The 16,753-nt window shown below is 40.4% G+C and overlaps 1 protein-coding gene and 1 non-coding gene across 7 annotated transcripts in view; both read right to left on the bottom strand.

Annotated features, from left to right (window-relative positions):
* LOC117200499 (uncharacterized) overlaps positions 1-16,753 on the bottom strand; it is a 113,790-nt gene that overhangs the window by 67,521 nt on the left and 29,516 nt on the right. For 5 of the 6 annotated variants that reach the window (XM_033423605.2, XM_049712068.1, XM_049712066.1 and 2 more), the window contains exon 2: positions 12,385-12,542. In XM_033423605.2, coding sequence (XP_033279496.1) covers positions 12,385-12,542 — 158 coding nt within the window. The remainder of the gene's footprint in view (positions 1-12,384; positions 12,543-16,753) is intronic. The other variant, XM_049712065.1, reaches the window with a different exon arrangement.
* LOC117200531 (U6 spliceosomal RNA) lies at positions 3,327-3,430 on the bottom strand. The gene has a single exon (XR_004482125.1). It is a non-coding gene; the product is annotated as a U6 spliceosomal RNA (small nuclear RNA).

Below are 16,753 nucleotides of genomic sequence, written 5' to 3'. Positions count from 1 at the left end.
ACTATGAGACTAAAAATAAATTACAGGGAAAAAAACGTAAAAGACACAAACACATGGAGGCTAAACAATACGTTACTAAATAACCAAGAGATCACTGAAGAAATCAAAGAGGAAATCAAAAAATACCTAGAGACAAATGACAGAAAAAACACGACAATCCAAAACTATGGGATGCACCAAAAGCAGTTCTAAGAGGGAAGTTTATAGCAATACAATCCTACCTCAAGAAACAAGAAAAATCTCAAATAAACAATCTAACCTTACACCTAAAGGAACGAGAGAATGAAGAACAAAAAAACTCAAAGTTAGTAGAAGGAAAGAAATATAAAGATCAGAGCAGAAATAAATGAAATAGAAAGAAAGAAAACAATAGCAAAGATCAATAAAACTAAAAGCTGGGTCTTAGAGAAGATAAACAAAATTGATAAACTTTTAGCCAGACTCACCAAGAAAAAGAGGGAGAGGACTCAAATCAATAAAATTAGAAATAAAAAAGGAGAAGTTACAACAGACACTGCAGAAATACGAAGGATCATAAGAGACTACTAAAAGCAACACTCTGCCAATAAAATGGACAACCGGGAAGAAATGGACAAATTCTTGGAAAGGTAGAACCTTTCAAGACTGAACAGGAAAATTAGAAAATATGAAGAGACCAATCACAAGAAATGAAATTGAAACCACAATTAAAAATCCTCCAACAAATAAAAGTCCAGGACCAGATGGCTTCACAGGTGAATTCTATCAAACATTTAGAGAAGAGCTAACACCCATCCTTCTCAAACTCTTCCAAAAAACTGCAGAGCAAGGAACACTCCCAAACTCATTCTACGAGGCCATCATCACCCTGATACCAAAACCAGAGAGAGATACTACAAAAAAAGAAAATTACAGACCAATATCACTGATGTATATAGATGCAAAAATCCTCAAAATAATATTAGCAAACAGAATCCAACAGCACATTAAAAGGATCATACACCATGGTCAAGTGGGATGTATCCCAGGGATGCAACGATTCTTCAATATACGCAAATTAATCAATGGGGAAAACCATATTAACAAATTGAAGAATAAAAACCATATGATCATCTCAATAGATGCAGAAAAAGCTTTTGACAAAATTCAATGCCCATTTATGATAAAAACTTTCCAGAAAGTGGGCATAGAGGGAACCTACCTCAACGTAATAAAGGCCATATATGACAAACCCACAGCAAACATCATTCTCAATGGTGAAAAACTGAAAGTATTTCCTCTAAGATCAGGAACAAGACAAGGATGTCCACTCTCGCCACTGTTATTCAACATAGTTTTGGAAGTCCTAACCACAGCAATCAGAGAAGAAAAAGAAATAAAAGGAAGACAAGCTGGAAAAGGAGAAGTAGAACTGTCACTGTGTGCAGATGACATCATACTATACATAGAGAATCCTAAAGATGCCACCAGAAAACTACTAGAGCTCATCAATGAAACTGGTAAAGTTGCATGATATAAAATTAATGCACAGAAATCTCTTGCATTCCTGTACACTAACAACAAAAGATCAGAAAGAGAAATTAAGGAAACAATCCCATTTACCACTGCAACAAAAAGAATATAATACCTAGGAATAAACCTACCTAAGGAGGTAAAGACCTGTATTCAGAAAACTATAAGACACTGGTGAAAGAAATCAAAGATGACACAAACAGGTGGAGAGATATACCATGTTCTTGGATTGGAAGAATCAATATTGTGAAAATAACTATACTACCCAAAGCAATCTACAGATTCAATGCAATCCCTATCAAATTACCAGTGGCATTTTTTTTTACAGAACTAGAACAAAAAATCTTAAATTTGTATGGAGCCACAAAAGACCCCGAATAGCCAAAGCAATCTTGAGGGAAAAAAAGGGAGCTGGAGGAATCAGACTTCCTAACTTCAGACTATACTACAAAGCTACAGTAATCAAGACAATATTGTACTGCCACAAAAACAGAAATATGTATCAATGGAACAGGATAGAAAGCCCAGAGACAAACCCACGCACCTATGCTCAACTAATCTATGACAAAGGAGGCAAGGATATATAATGGAGAAAAGACAGTCTCTTCAATAAGTGGTGCTGGGAAAACTGGACAGCTCCATGTAAAAGAATGAAATTAGAACACTGCCTAACAGCATACACAAAAATAAACTCAAAATGGATTCAAGATCTAAATGTAAGACTGGACACTATAAAACTCTTAGAGGAAAACACAGGAAGAACACTTTTCAACATAAACCACAGCAAGATCTTTTTTTGACCCACCTCCTAGAGTAATGGAAATAAAAACAAAAATAAACAAATGGGACCTAATGAAACTTAAAACCTTTTGCACAGCAAAGGAAACTATAAGCAAGATGAAAAGACAAGCTTCAGAATGGGAGAAAATATTTGCAAACAAATCAACGGACAAAGGATTAATCTCCAAAATATATAAACAGCTCATGCAGCTCAATATTAAAAAAACAAACAAACAAATCAAAAAATGGGCAGAAGACCTAAGTAGACATCTCTCCAAAGAAGACATACAGATGGCCAAGAGACACATGAAAAGCTGCTCAACATCACTAATTATTAGAGAAATGCAAATCAAAACTACAATGAGGTATCATCTCACACCAGTTAAAATGGGCATCATCAGAAAATCTACAAATAAATGCTGGAGAGTGTGTGGAGAAAAGGGAACCCTCTTGCACTGTTGGTGGGAATGTAAATTGATACAGCCACTATGGAGAACAGTATGGAGGTTCCTTAAAAAACTAAAAATAGAACTATCATATGACCCAGCAATCCCACTACTGGTCATATACCCAGAGAAAACCATAATTCAAAAAGACACATGCACCCCAATGTTCATTGCAGCACTATTTACAATTACCAGGTCATGGAAGCAACCTAAATGCCCATCAACAGATGAATGGATAAAGAAGATATGGTACATATATACAGTGGAATATTACTCAGCCATAAAAAAGAATGAAATTGGGTCATTTGTAGAGACGTGAATGGAACTAGAGACTGTCATACAGAGTGAAGTAAGTCAAAAGAGAAAAACAAATATCGTATGTTAACGCATATATGTGGAATCTAGAAAAATGGTACAGATGAACTGGTTTGCAAGGCAGATACAGACACACAGATGTAGAGAAGAAATGTATGGACACCAAGGTGGGAAAGTGAGGGGGGTGGGATGAACTGGGAGATTGGGATTGACATATATACACCGATATGTATAAAATAGATAACTAATAAGAACCTACTGTATAAAAAAAACTAAATAAAATAAAATTCAAAAAATAATATGGAACGCTTCATGAGTTTTCATGTTATCCTTGCACAGGGACCATGCTAATTTTCTCTGTATCGCTTGAATTTCAGTATATGTGTTGCCAAAGCAACCATGACCACGGGAATTTGTATTTTTAACAAGCTTCAAGGTCATTCTGATACACATTCAGGATTTAGAATCACTGTTTACCCTTGCATTTGGGTCTTTAAAAGAATATATTCATATATATGTAAGAATATATTTTTATATAGAGAATGTATAAAGTAATATGAAGATTAAATCATAAGATGGCAATTCACTTTTTGTCATACTCTTCCACTCCATTTAACATTGCCCCACGCATGCTGATTCATTAAAATGCTACTTGTCTCTAAAATATTTTCATTAAAATATTCTCTCTCAATCTCCTTCTTCCCCTCCCTCCCCCTTTTAATCTATTACCAAATTCTGTGATACATTTCCTTTACACCGAGAGCTATTTTAACCTCTCAAAGAAAAACTGTGTCACTGACAGCACTGCACAGTCCTGGTTAGTGAGCATCAGCATTTGTACTAAGTATGTTCTACCATGTTTTCTTGAATTAAGTGTGCTTGCAATGTGTGACAACTCCCTATACCATATTCTGGTGAGTTACGGTAAATAATTTTCACTCACAGTGCTATCAAAAGATAGAGTGCATTTCTTATGGTACTGCCATAAGAAATATAAAGGGCATCATGTTGGATGTTAAAATTTTTTAAACAACTCAAGATGACTTTAGGGAAATGGTTGTAACAAAGGGAAAGGATCAGCAGAGGTTCAGGGTGGTGGAAATCTTGTCATTAGAAAGGATATCATAACATCCCTCTACCAGGGAGGATAAACTAACAATTACGAGTGGAATGGGAAGAAACTATGGCTTGCGACATCTGGGGATTTAAAGAGAAGAAAAAAATCCACTTAAGAGGAACCTCTGCACTCAGGAATTTGACCAAAAGAGCCTGTTCACTTAAGCTGCCCTGGAACACACACTACTGCAGTTAACAGGGAACACCTACGGTGTTGCTGGGACTGCCGCGTCCACACCTGGCAACGTTTCACTGCAGCCAATGGGAATAGCTACAAGATGCTACAGCAGTGGTTCTCAAACCTCAGAGCATCACCTGGAGGGCTTGTTAAGACAGAGTCCTGCGCTCCACGGCCAAAGATTCTGACTCAGCAAGTCTGGGGTGGGGACCTGAGAATTTACATCCTTAACAGGCTTCTAGGTGATGCCTGATGCTACGGGTTCTCAGAGCACACTTCGACTGGCACTGACCACTATTTGTAATAATGCAACAGTTTTTTCTTTGCATTAAACTAATATGTATTCATCAAACCTAAACACTGTGTCCATTATTTGCATCATAGGTGAAGAAACTTAGGCAAGAAGAAAACTCGTTGGACGGGCACTATTGTACCTGAAACATAATTATGTCTTACAACTACCTAATCCTCTCCCTTTGACTATCAATCATATCTATTAATCTTTTGTTGGTGTGCCTTGTCTACATATCATGAGGGGTGGGGTGGAATCCAAATGTTAATAAGTGTTAAGTTATGGAGTTTTAAAAATCAAATCAAAATAGCAAAAATCATGAAAAAATAATTCATGAAAGCTGACAAGCCTTCACCCTTATCATCTCAAGGTTAAATAATGATCAGAATTCTTTCAGCTGAAGTATTTACGTTGCATCTTGATGTTTGACTATCATAAATATACACTGAGCTATTAGGCTCTATTTTTCATTGCAGATGAAACTGATGCATCTTCGTGTGGTGTAGTCTGACATAGTAAAATTGTTACTCTCTAGGTAGGATATTCATAAAAATGTAATTATTGTAATCAGAACAGTCTTGAAGCTCATGAGAGGGGATTGCCAGATTCATGATTGGCAGTTTTCAATCACTTCACACATAATAAAGAAACTTCTTAAAGAAGCCCTAGGAATCACTAATGTCTTACAGGGGGAAACTATTCTGAGCAAACAACAAAGGGTGTTGGGGGATGGTGGTGAGAACTCAAGTTGGCCTCCTCTGCCTGGCTTTGGGCAGGACTGGATGGAGTCCTTTAACATATTTCCTTCGGTTTACTCACCAACAGGTTTAACTAGCGTGCTATTTGCTGGGAGAGTGCTTTGAAAAGAAAGAGATCATGGAAAGACCATGATCTATCTTTTTATGGCTCTCCTCTTTGGCTTGTCACGTATTTTATCTTGATGTCTCAGTAAGAACTTCTTATTTGACATCCTGAAATGTGTCAAATGGGAAATAATTAGCTAAAAGTTTTTAGGGTTTCCTTGAGGAGTAACTGATAACAACTACTTGATGGTATATATATAGCCATGAAATGAAGATCTTTTACATAAAACTTTAAAGTATTTCGGGAAGAAAAATGACTTTCAAGGAGACTCAGATTCTTTCTTGGTTTTGCCAAAGATGAGCTATATATGATCTTGGGTAAGTTGCTCCATCTCTCCAGACCTAAGTTTTTTCACTTATAAAATGAAGAGTTTGGCTTAAAAATCTCTCTGGTCCTTTCCTACGTATTACAATGAACCTGTGAGACCTTGAAGGGAAGTGGGAGAGGACTTTCCTGGTGGCACAGTGGTTAAGAATCCTCCTGCCAATGCAGGGGACACGGGTTCGAGCCCTGGTCCGGGAAGATCCCACATGCCGCGGAACAACTAAGCCCGTGCGCCACAACTACTGAGCCTGCGCTCTAGAGCAACAACTACTGAGCCCATGTGCCACAACTACTGAAGCCCTCGCACCTAGAGCCCATGCTCCACAACAAGAGAAGCCACCGCAATGAGTAGCCCCCGCTTGTCGCAACTAGAGAAAACCCGCGCGCAGCAACGAAGACCCAGCACAGCCAAAAATAAATAAATAAAATTTATTTTTTTAAAAAAAGGAAGAGGGAAAACATCTCTGTTGCTCAGCAGGCAGCACTGGTGATATGGGGGGAAGGTTAACACCACAGGCTCCCATGGTATTCATGAATGTGGCCCTTGCTCTGCTCACTCAGACATAAACACTTACTGTGTACATCTGTATACTAAGACACCTGGATGTGAAAGATTTAACCCTGTGATTTAACTTGTGAACATGAAGGAGAAGCTACACTGTTCACCAATACTGCTAAATACTTGATGCTTTTTACTCAACAAACATTTACTGAGCACCCACCATTCTTTGTACAGAAACGTGAGATTGGGCTTGGGGTGCAGTGGGTACAGAGTTTCCTCTCAGAGCACCACAGTTACATATGAGGGACAGACCTACAGGAAGCCCATAATCAGGATGGGTTGAAAGTAGAGTGAAGGCCCTGTGATGGTCCACACCCTTGGTCCTGTGCTTCCAGAGACAAAAGATATTTCCATTAGGAGAATGACAGTAGTGCTTCTCTTTTCCCTTTCCTTTCTTTTTTTTTTTTTTAAAGACATGACTATCAGTCAGGATTCAATGTGTTTACAGCTTGACTACTTCATAGAAAAACGTGTCTATAAAACACCTGGTAGTTGTGAAAAGGGGTAAGGCCCACGCACGGAACAAAATAAATATATTTATTCAGCTGTCCCAAGCCATTACCAATCTCCTTACACCCAAGGATTGTCTGTCCCCTCCTAAATTTTATTTCTAATATTCTGGCTACATAGGTAAAAAAAAAATTTTTTTTCAGAATATCAAAGTCCTACCCCCATAACTATCCTTAAGTACAAACACTCTTTATGGCATTTCAGACCAGCTTTGATACTCTGAACCAGAAAGATGGCTGCAAGTGTATCTCGTGTATCAAACACAGTGATGAAAGAAAAAGTTACTTGTCAATGCAGTTCAACAAGTATCTCCTGAGCACCTTTCGTGTACCTGGCTCACTGAATTAAGGACACCAAAGATAGCAGAGATTCTGGTATGTTCTCCAAGCCACAGTGTCAGAGTAAACAGTGAGCCTGCTGCCTGACCCACAACCTATAGACAGCAAGGCTGCCCCCAGTGGGCTCTGAAGTTACCCTTTGCTCCTATCTCATCTCCAAAGCTGAATTCTAACCCTGCCCTCTTCCTTTCAGTGACTTTTCCAAGATAAGCTATGCTCACCTGCTTAAATGTATCACCTTATGCATTTTCAAAGGCTTTGAATTTTATTGTGCTAATGGACATTTAATTCACCCAGAATTCTGATCAGGTAGCTTTTCATAGGCAGGTAGGCTCTGCCTTACTGTGTCTAAGTACTGGTTATGTTGAAATCCCTTCTAGACAGGATCCCTAAAGGAGGGTATTTCCATTGAACACATGGGTAATTTTGCTTATTTAGCGAAGGAGAAGGGACACCGCCTGAGAGGTATCCCAAACAACGAGACATGTTGGGAAAACCTCCAAGCAGGCAGAGAAGTTGGAAGGGGTTGTGCCATAATTAAGGTGATCATATTTTCCTAATCAGACACAAGGGCAGATAGCCTGACACATGGTCTGAAAACAGGACAGATGATTTGAAATCTGGGATATATGATCACCATCTTCACAGTGAATGAAGCCAGTGAGACCGGCAGCTGTTCAGAGTGCAAGTCATTACCGATGAGTCTGTACACTGAGGGATCCAGAGGAGTGGGTGGAAGCCTGCTGATGTCATCCACTTATGAGCCAGGGCTTCCTCACACAGCACAAAGAAGGTCTGTTACCAAGGGTTTCATGGAACTACTTGCTGTCATCACCTTGTCTGCAAGGACAAAGGTGCAATCTACTGACCAAAAATCAATGAAGCTTTGCTTCCAAATAACAGTCTGGGAATGCAAAATACAGGCAGGAGCATACTGTTATATGTCAATTATATCTCAATTTTAAAAAAACAGAAGCAGCAGCAAGCACAGACAGCTCATAGCTATCCTTCACGTGTTTGGTTCTATAGCTGCTGCTTAGACAGATTTCAAACATCATACTATTTTTAAAAATTAAATCCTCATCACTCTGCCTGCTAATCTTGTGCATTCAATTTGAAACTTGGGAATTCTTTTGCTGCAAAGGAGGAGATTCAGAAATTCCAGTTCTCCTACTTAATACAAGTATTATGTCCAGCATAATGTAATAGGAGAAATGTCTCCCTTTGTTGCCAACACTCAAAGTCAACTCTTAGTTATGTGCTTTGAGAATGAGCCTTGGAAAATATTTCAACTCTAATTCCTATCACCAACATAGAACATTTAGGCCTCTAGCTCCACTTTTAAGTTACTGTATGCTTTTTCAACTTGTATCTTATCAAAAAACTGATTTTATTTTTTTAAAATGACATCAAAACAAGTTTATTTTGATGATTCAATGATTTATGCTATGTGTATCACCATTTTAGCTCTATTAGAGTGGTTAAGAGAGACTTTGATTTTATAGGAAACTCAAGGTCAAAGTCTATAGGGTTTTTTTCCCTACATCAGGGCTTTAAATAGTAAGCAGAAACACAAAAGAAGTGTATCTGAATATACCTGGTGTGTTGTTTATAGCTGCAAATGATCAATGAAAAGTGGGTGAAATACCCCTTTTTTATAATCTCACATAAGAAGTCTGGAGGTATGGCATTTGCAAGGTTGGCTATTTCAGGGGCTCAGTGACTTACTGAGCATCTGGATTCTTCCCACATTTCCATCCCATCATCCTGGGCACATTAGTGTTAATCCTTTAGCCTGCTCCCTATGGTCAGAGGACGGTCATTGCAGCACCAAATAACAACCTCACACCCCATGTAAAGAACCAAAGATGACAGTATCCTCATAAAGAGGGAAAGAAAGAGTTTCCCAGAAACCAGGCACTTTGGAAAGTGGTCAGCCTCTTTAATGGGAAGTGGGCTCTCTGTCAGCACATGAAAAGGGTGAGAGGGATGGCAGTTGAATAGACAACCAACAATATCACCATAGGTGGGAATTGAGAGAATGTTTATTTACATATATTGAAAGTTAATGGAACCTTCTGATTATTTTCCAAGGAGATTATGTCTGTGAGATGAGTTTACAATCAAGTAACGATTTTCTAATCAGTTAAAACAGTACACTATTGATACTATGTATAAAATAGGTAACTAATGAGGAAAAAATACAACATTTAAACCAACTATGCACATGGCTGATTTACTTTGTTGTACAATAGAAATAACAGCATTGTGAAGCAATTATACTCCAATAAAGATGTATAAATTAAAAAACTATACTTCAATAAAATAAAAACAAAACAAATAAACAAAAAACAGTCATAGGTGCTTTTACAAAATTAATCTTCCTAGTGTCAATGGGAAGAGTAAGATTTCAGGATAACAGATGCCAGTGGCAACACGTAAGCATCAGATGCAAAGTATACATAATTATCATAATTAACAGCGAGTGTGGAGTATCAGGCAGAACACCCTGACCTGCAGGGATCTGCAGTGATGGTTAAAAAACCATGAGAAAAAAAAAAAAAACAGTAAAAAGGAGAGGGTATATGTGAGGTGTGTCTAAGGGTGTGTATAGCTTGATGGTTGAGTTGAGGGCAGTCAAAAATGTACAATCTTCTAGACAATGATAATTAATGCCTGTTACCATCATATGTTTCCTACGGAATTATATAATGCCACATATGAAGTGTTCTTGCCAAAAAAACCAAGCCAAGTCAGATTAAACTTCCAGATCTAACACTCAGCTTATAGGATGTACAGGAAACAGGAATTTGTTAAGCAACATCTCAGTGAAATAATCAGCAAAATCCAAAAATGATGCAGGAAATTTAAACCTGATTAGATATTTGATACTAAGGAAATTTTATCAATATTTTGGGGAGTTATAAAGGTATTGTGGTTATATTTTGTTTTGCAAGCATCCCTTTTTATTTTGCTAGTCACTTAATCCAAATATGCAGTTATGTTTTTAAAAAGAGTCCATATCTTTTAGAGACACATGCTGAAATGCTTACAGCAGAAACGAAATGACATCTGAGATTTACTTCAGATGCCTCAAAATAACCCAGTGGGGGGACTTCCCTGGTGGTCCAGTGATAAAGAATCCGCCTTGCAATGCAGGGGACGCGGGTTCCATCCCTGGTCAGGGAACTAAGATCCCACATGCCATGGGGCAACTAAGCCTGTTTGCCACAACTACTGAGCTCAAGAGCCTCAACTAGAGTCCACGTGCCCTGGAGCCTGTGTGCCACAACTAAGACCTGACACAGTCAAAAAAAAATAAATTACCCAGTGGGAGCATAGGTGGAAGTTAAAGTGGGAGGAATGACATGCTATGAAGATTTATAGTCATTTACTCACTATCAATAAAGCCTCTGTTCATTTTGAGAAGGTATAAATCTGGTGCACTTAGAACCAAGAAACTTAATTTTTAGACTTCATTTGCTTTCTATAAGTACAGCAAAACCAAAAATCAAACCTCTTCACAGCAATAAGCCAGTTTTGTTCCAATAGGAATTCAAATTCAAAAAAACAAATGCAACACACACATACACTGAACAGCACAGACAGGATTCAAATTCTCAAAACTATGAGTGATGAAGACACCCTCCAAACTCCAGATGGTTTGCAAAAGTTCCATGAGCACCGCCCCCAATAAGGCATCTAAACAATACAGGGCAAAGCTGTGATCTGATACATGTAGGTATTTTCCTGGCTATATCTAAGCATCTCCTAGACTTCTACTTAAATGATCTTGAGACTACCTCAAGAAACTAGTTTGGTTCTCCCTTTTACCAGGATGAAATAATAACAAGAGGTAGGGAAAAATTGGAATGGGAATTGCCCAGCAAGGACCATAAAGGGTTGAAGGAAATAATTGTTATTTTTGGTGTTGTTCTCCCTTCTACAATCTTCTTACTTTCTGACTCCATCCCTCTTCATCTCCCACCTGAGCTTGTATTGTGCCCACGTCCTCTGGCTTCCCTGAGCCTTTCTCATTTCTGCCCTCTCTCTAAATTTTCAATGCTCCCAAATTCAATTATAAATTCCGAAATTAAGGTTTCAATCACAGCAATATGTAATAAAACACTACTAGAATTTTAGATTTGTTTGATCCCCCAAAGCCATCTTCCATCAGAATTCTAATTCCCGTTCTCTCCGTGTGCTGACCTAATCTAGCAGTTAGGATTCTAACTACTTCTAATGGACATTCTCAGCTACCAGCTCACAGTCCTAAGGACCTATCATCCTTACGTTCTCTCTCATCAGAATGCTCAGCAGCTGCATCCTAGAGAGGTAGTTATTAATATGCCTTCAATAACAAGCTAAGGAGGGGCTACAGAGAAGAGAAAAATATGCCTGATCATTCTAATTTACTTTAATGTAATAAAAATTCCCAATTACACGTACAGTTTAGTTAGTGTTTGGAAATGAGGGTCGTACCAATTGCTTGAACAAGGTACTGGTAAGCTTTGTTCTTCTACCCTGATGAAAATTTTGTCACAGAAATCAAGACGTAGGCTTTACAATGTATGTGATAAAGGTTCATGTAATCTAGACAGTTCCACAAAAGTTTTTTCCTTCGGGGTAGTCAAGGTGACTCATGACTCCCCCAGTCCTATTTTTTATGCCCCCCACTGAGATAATATGGAAATGTTTTAAACTATTGGACTTTCCTAAAACTCAAGACCCACGCACTGCGTTTCTGTTCTTAATGCCATGAAAGGGTGCAGGTGACCTGTTACACTTCTATTTGGTGCCAGGGGCTCCCATGAAGCTTCAGACTCCAGACTTGCCTGTTAAAGTTCCATCTGTTTCCTCTTTTACCCAAATTCACTGTGTGGGGCAATGATATTAAAGACTTTCCTCAAAGCTGAAAAAATAAATAAACTATTGGACTTTCAGGCAAGAATATATTTTAGAACAGGTCTCTAAACCTTACTAGTCAGCAGAATCACCTGGGGATTTTTTTTTTCCTGAATCAGATTCTCAGCCAGAGTGGGAGAAAGTAAGTGGCTGGGTAGGAATGTTTTTAAACTCTCCATGAAATTCTAATGATCAGTCAGGTTCGGGCACTATGTTGAGAGTACAGGGCCACCTCGCAGTACCTCCTAAGTCATATCACTTACCTGCTTGGAACCATAAAGAAAAGGGAGAAAAGCCTTTCTGAGCTCCAGCCTGCTTCCCAACTACCTGGCAAAGTGCATCGCTTCTCTGTTCTTGGAGCCCTGTAATCCAGGCCACCCAGTTCAGCTGTTCCTACTTCCATACAAGCAGGTGATTCCTCCTGTAGAAAAAAAGAAAATACACTCATTAGGACCCTAAGTATGGAGCTTTACAAATAGCTAATTTACCAATGACAACAACTTTGCAAGGTTGGTATCGTCACCATTTTGTAGCAGAAAAAACTGGGGCTGAGATGATTAGAGTGCGATTTTGCCAGGTTTTCCCCATGGTTAGTCTCAGAGGGCAGATTTGGAACCCAGTGCTGTGGGACCGGAGAGATTACTGATGTAGTCATTTGTGCCTTGTTCTTACTTCTATTGGAGACTTACTTGGTAGAGGGAAAGGTGATTTCCCCCTTCCTTTCCTCTCTGGAAGGAAACCTGGCTTTTTGTTCTGAGGCACAGGACCCTTTTATGCTCAGTTGTAAGAGCTTTAAGAGCTTCTTTGTGGTTAAGAACTGGAAAAAGCCAGACTTACTTTATTTTTTTTTTATTTATTTGGTTGCACCAGGTCTTAGTTGTGGCTGGAGGGTTCCTTAGTCGTGGCATTCGAACTCTTAGTTGCAGCATGCATGTGGGATCTTGTTCCCCAACCAGGGATGGAACCCGGGCCCCCTGCATTGGGAGCACAGGGTCTTAATCACTGCACCACCAGGGAAGTCTTTTTTTTTTTAATTTACAGACTTGGAGAATTATTGTCTTTTCAAGAAAAGAAGCTGGAATTACCCTAAAAAGGGAGGAGATGGAAGGCAATGTTTCACAGGTAAGACAGCTATGCCCCTACCCTGAGAAGATGGGTTCCCAGAGGCTGGAGAGAGGTGTGGACATTACTTGCATCCAAGTGTGTAGAACAATTCAGAGTTTTCCAATGCACCACTATAGCTGCAAAAGGGCAAAGAACGTGCCACCCTCAACCAAACTCAGGCAGCTGTCCCATCTCAAAACCTGACTCATGGGGAATCCCAGAAAGAGGAAAGGAACTAACATTCACTTCATAGCCATAGCATACCTAGAACGTTTACCCTTGAGCCCAGGGCGTCCTGAGAGCCTTCAGGTGTGGAGCCAGTGGCAGCCCTGCCTGGGCAAGTTTTCCTTCTCTTTCCCATCTCCCACAGCTGGCTACTGAGATGCACAAAAGGCTGTACTTGTGTACAGAGCCCTTGGGGTAACGCTCGGAGCTTAGCTACCTGCTCATGGAATGTAGTCATCTGCTCACAGATTCAAAGCATCTGGTTCTTTATCAAAATAAACAGACTGAGTGAAAGAAGCCAGATATGAGAGAACAGAAACCATATGTTTGATTATATGAAGTGCAAAACAGACTAAACTGACCCATAATGACAGAGGTTAGTGCTACTAACCTTTGGCCAGGTATTGACTGGGAGGGAGCACAAGGGAGCCTTCTAGGGGGCTAGAAATATTCTATAGCTTGATCTGGATGGTGATTACACAGGTGTAAACACGTGTGAAAATTCATTGAGCTGTGCCTTTAAGATATGTGCACATTACTGTTACGTATTATGTGTTACCTCCACAAAATAAGTACATAATAAAAGCAAATAAGCCAACAAACTTGGATACTAAACAGTAACCTACAATGACCTACCAGCTCCAGCTTGCCTATTACTGGGGCCACTTAATCCTCTCTTGCTGACTCAATCCCTTCCTAATTCCGAAAATTAATCTGGCTCCCTCCACCAAAACCACACAGGAAATTTTAAACACCAGAGGAGAGCACTCAGCCCAATAGCCCTCACCCATGGGGGTAACCTGTAGCATGATGTGTGTGTGCAGAGATGTCAGCCAGACTGCCCAGGTTCAAATCCCTCCTCTGCCACTTTTTGATTACAGCCTTAAGCAGCTTACTTAATTCTCTACACCTCAGTTTCCTGATCTGTGTAACAGGTTTAAAAATCAGGATTAAACAAGATTAATCCAGGTAAAAGCACTCAGCAAATACCCATTATTATTAAATGCCAAGCCTATGAAAAGCACTTTACCAATATTGTCTCATTTAATTCTTAGAGCAACCTTGTCTGATAGCTGGTGTTATCACCATTTTAAAGTGAAGAAACTGAAGTTCACAGAGGCTAAATTTGCTTAAGCTTACATAGTTGGAAAGGGGCAAAATCAGGGTTTGAACTCAGGTCTGTTTTGTCTTTTCCTGTCAAAGGGCTTCCCCAACCCCCACCTGGGCCCTCCCAACCCCTGTGTTCCATTGGCTTCCTCCTGGGCCTCCATGCTGCTGAGACTAGACCACACAGCCCACTCTTCAGGGAACTTTCTAGTCCTTCAGATTCTGTCTGAGCCCCGGGTTCAGAATAATCAGCCTAAGTAATAGGCAACAATTGGATCAAGATGGTGAAATGAGCTCATAAGATCATGTCCCCTTCCACCCAAATTTTCTTACAATGACAGGTGCAAAATGTTGTTTTTTTGTTTGTTTTTAAAGGATTAATTTATTTACTGTTTTCTTTTTTTTTAATTTTTTTAAATTTATTTATTTTTGGCTGCTTTGGATCCTCGTTGCTGCGCGCGGGCTTTCTCTAGCTGCAGCGAGCGGGGGCTACTCTTTGTTGTGATGCACGGGCTTCTCATTGCCGTGGCTTCTCTTGTTGCAGAGCACAGGCTCTAGGCGTGCGGGCTTCAGTAGTTGTGGCGCACAGGCTTAGTCACTCCATGGCATGTGGGATCTTCCCTGACTAGGGCTCGAACCCATATCCCCTGCATTAGCAGGTGGGTTCTTAACCACTGCACCACCAGGGAAGCCCCAAAGAAATTCACATGGTACTGATAAACAGGAAAAGGCACTATTATCAGAAAGTTCTGAAATACTTAAAAGATAAAAGTTAATCAACATTTACAAGAGTGAGGAAAAATCACATCCCCAAACTGGCTGCAGAAAACAAACCAAATAAATGATTAAAATAATGGAAAGAGCAAATCCAGAGTTTCCATACTCAGAGAGACATTTACAATAATACAGAAGGCTCTGAATCAACCAGCAGGATAATATATTAAAGAACTTCCCTGGTGGCGCAGTGGTTGAGAGTCCGCCTGCCGATGCAGGGGACGCGGGTTCGTGCCCTGGTCCGGGGGGATCCCGCGTGCCGCGGAGCGGCTGGGCCCGTGAGCCGTGGCCACTGAGCCTGCGCGTCCGGAGCCTGTGCTCCGCAGCGGGAGAGGCCACAACAGTGAGAGGCCTGCGTACCGAAAAAAAAAAAAAAAAAACTGTATTCAGGGGCTTCCCTGGTGGCACAGTGGTTAAGAATCCTCCTGCCAATGCAGGGCACACGGGTTCGATCCCTGGTCCGGGAAGATCCCACATGCCGTGGAGCAGCTAAGCCCATGCACTACTGAGCCCGCAGGCTACAACTACTGAAGCCCGAGCACCTAGAGCCCATGCTCCACAACAAGAGAAGCCACCGCAATGAGAAGCCAGCGCACCACCACGAAGAGTAGCCCCCGCTCGCCACAACTAGAGAAAAGTCCGTGCACAGTAATGAAGACCCAATGCAGCCAAAAACAAATAAATTTATATATTTTAAAAAAAGCACTGTATTCAGAACATGGGGCCCAATAGCCTTCCCCTGCCCCTGAACTAGCAGAAAGAAGCCATCAGGAGTGTTTTCACAGGGACAGAGGGGGATAGGAAGCGAGCACCCAAGAGGAAGTGTTAGATGACAAGGTAGCTCTGCAAGGAACAAAACGCTCACAGGTTGCCGCCAGAGTGAGGCCTTCCTGGCTTTAGTATCAAGACAAAGAAATACTACAAATGTGTGGTGTATTGGTTTTCTATTGCTGCCATAACGATTTTCCACAAACGGTGGCTTAAAACAGCACAAATTTATTACTTTACCGTTCTGTAGATCAGAAGTCCAGGGCTAAGCTCAAGGTGTCAGCACTCCTTTCTGGAGACTAGGGGAGAATTTGTGTTTTGCATTTTCCAGCTACCAACAGCCATCATATATCTTAGCTCATGGCCCCCTTTCTCCATCCTCAGAGACAGCAACTCTCTGACCCTTCTGTATTAGTCACAGCTCCCTCTGATCACAGGTGGGAGAGCTTCTCTACTTTTAAGGAATCATGTAATTGGGCCCACCTGGATAATCCAGGCTAATCAAACTAACTTAATCACATCTGCGTAGTCCCTTTGCCATTTAAGGGAACGTTCACAGGTTCCAAGCATTAGGCCATGGACATCTTTGGGACCATTTTTCTGCCTACCACATGTGGTTATTGGGCGCCTGGCAAATAACCCGGCTTTCAGGTT

The sequence above is a fragment of the Orcinus orca genome, chromosome 7 (genome assembly GCF_937001465.1).
Source record: "Orcinus orca chromosome 7, mOrcOrc1.1, whole genome shotgun sequence".
Lineage (NCBI taxonomy): Eukaryota > Metazoa > Chordata > Mammalia > Artiodactyla > Delphinidae > Orcinus > Orcinus orca.
This window is presented reverse-complemented; position numbering and strand designations above follow the sequence as displayed.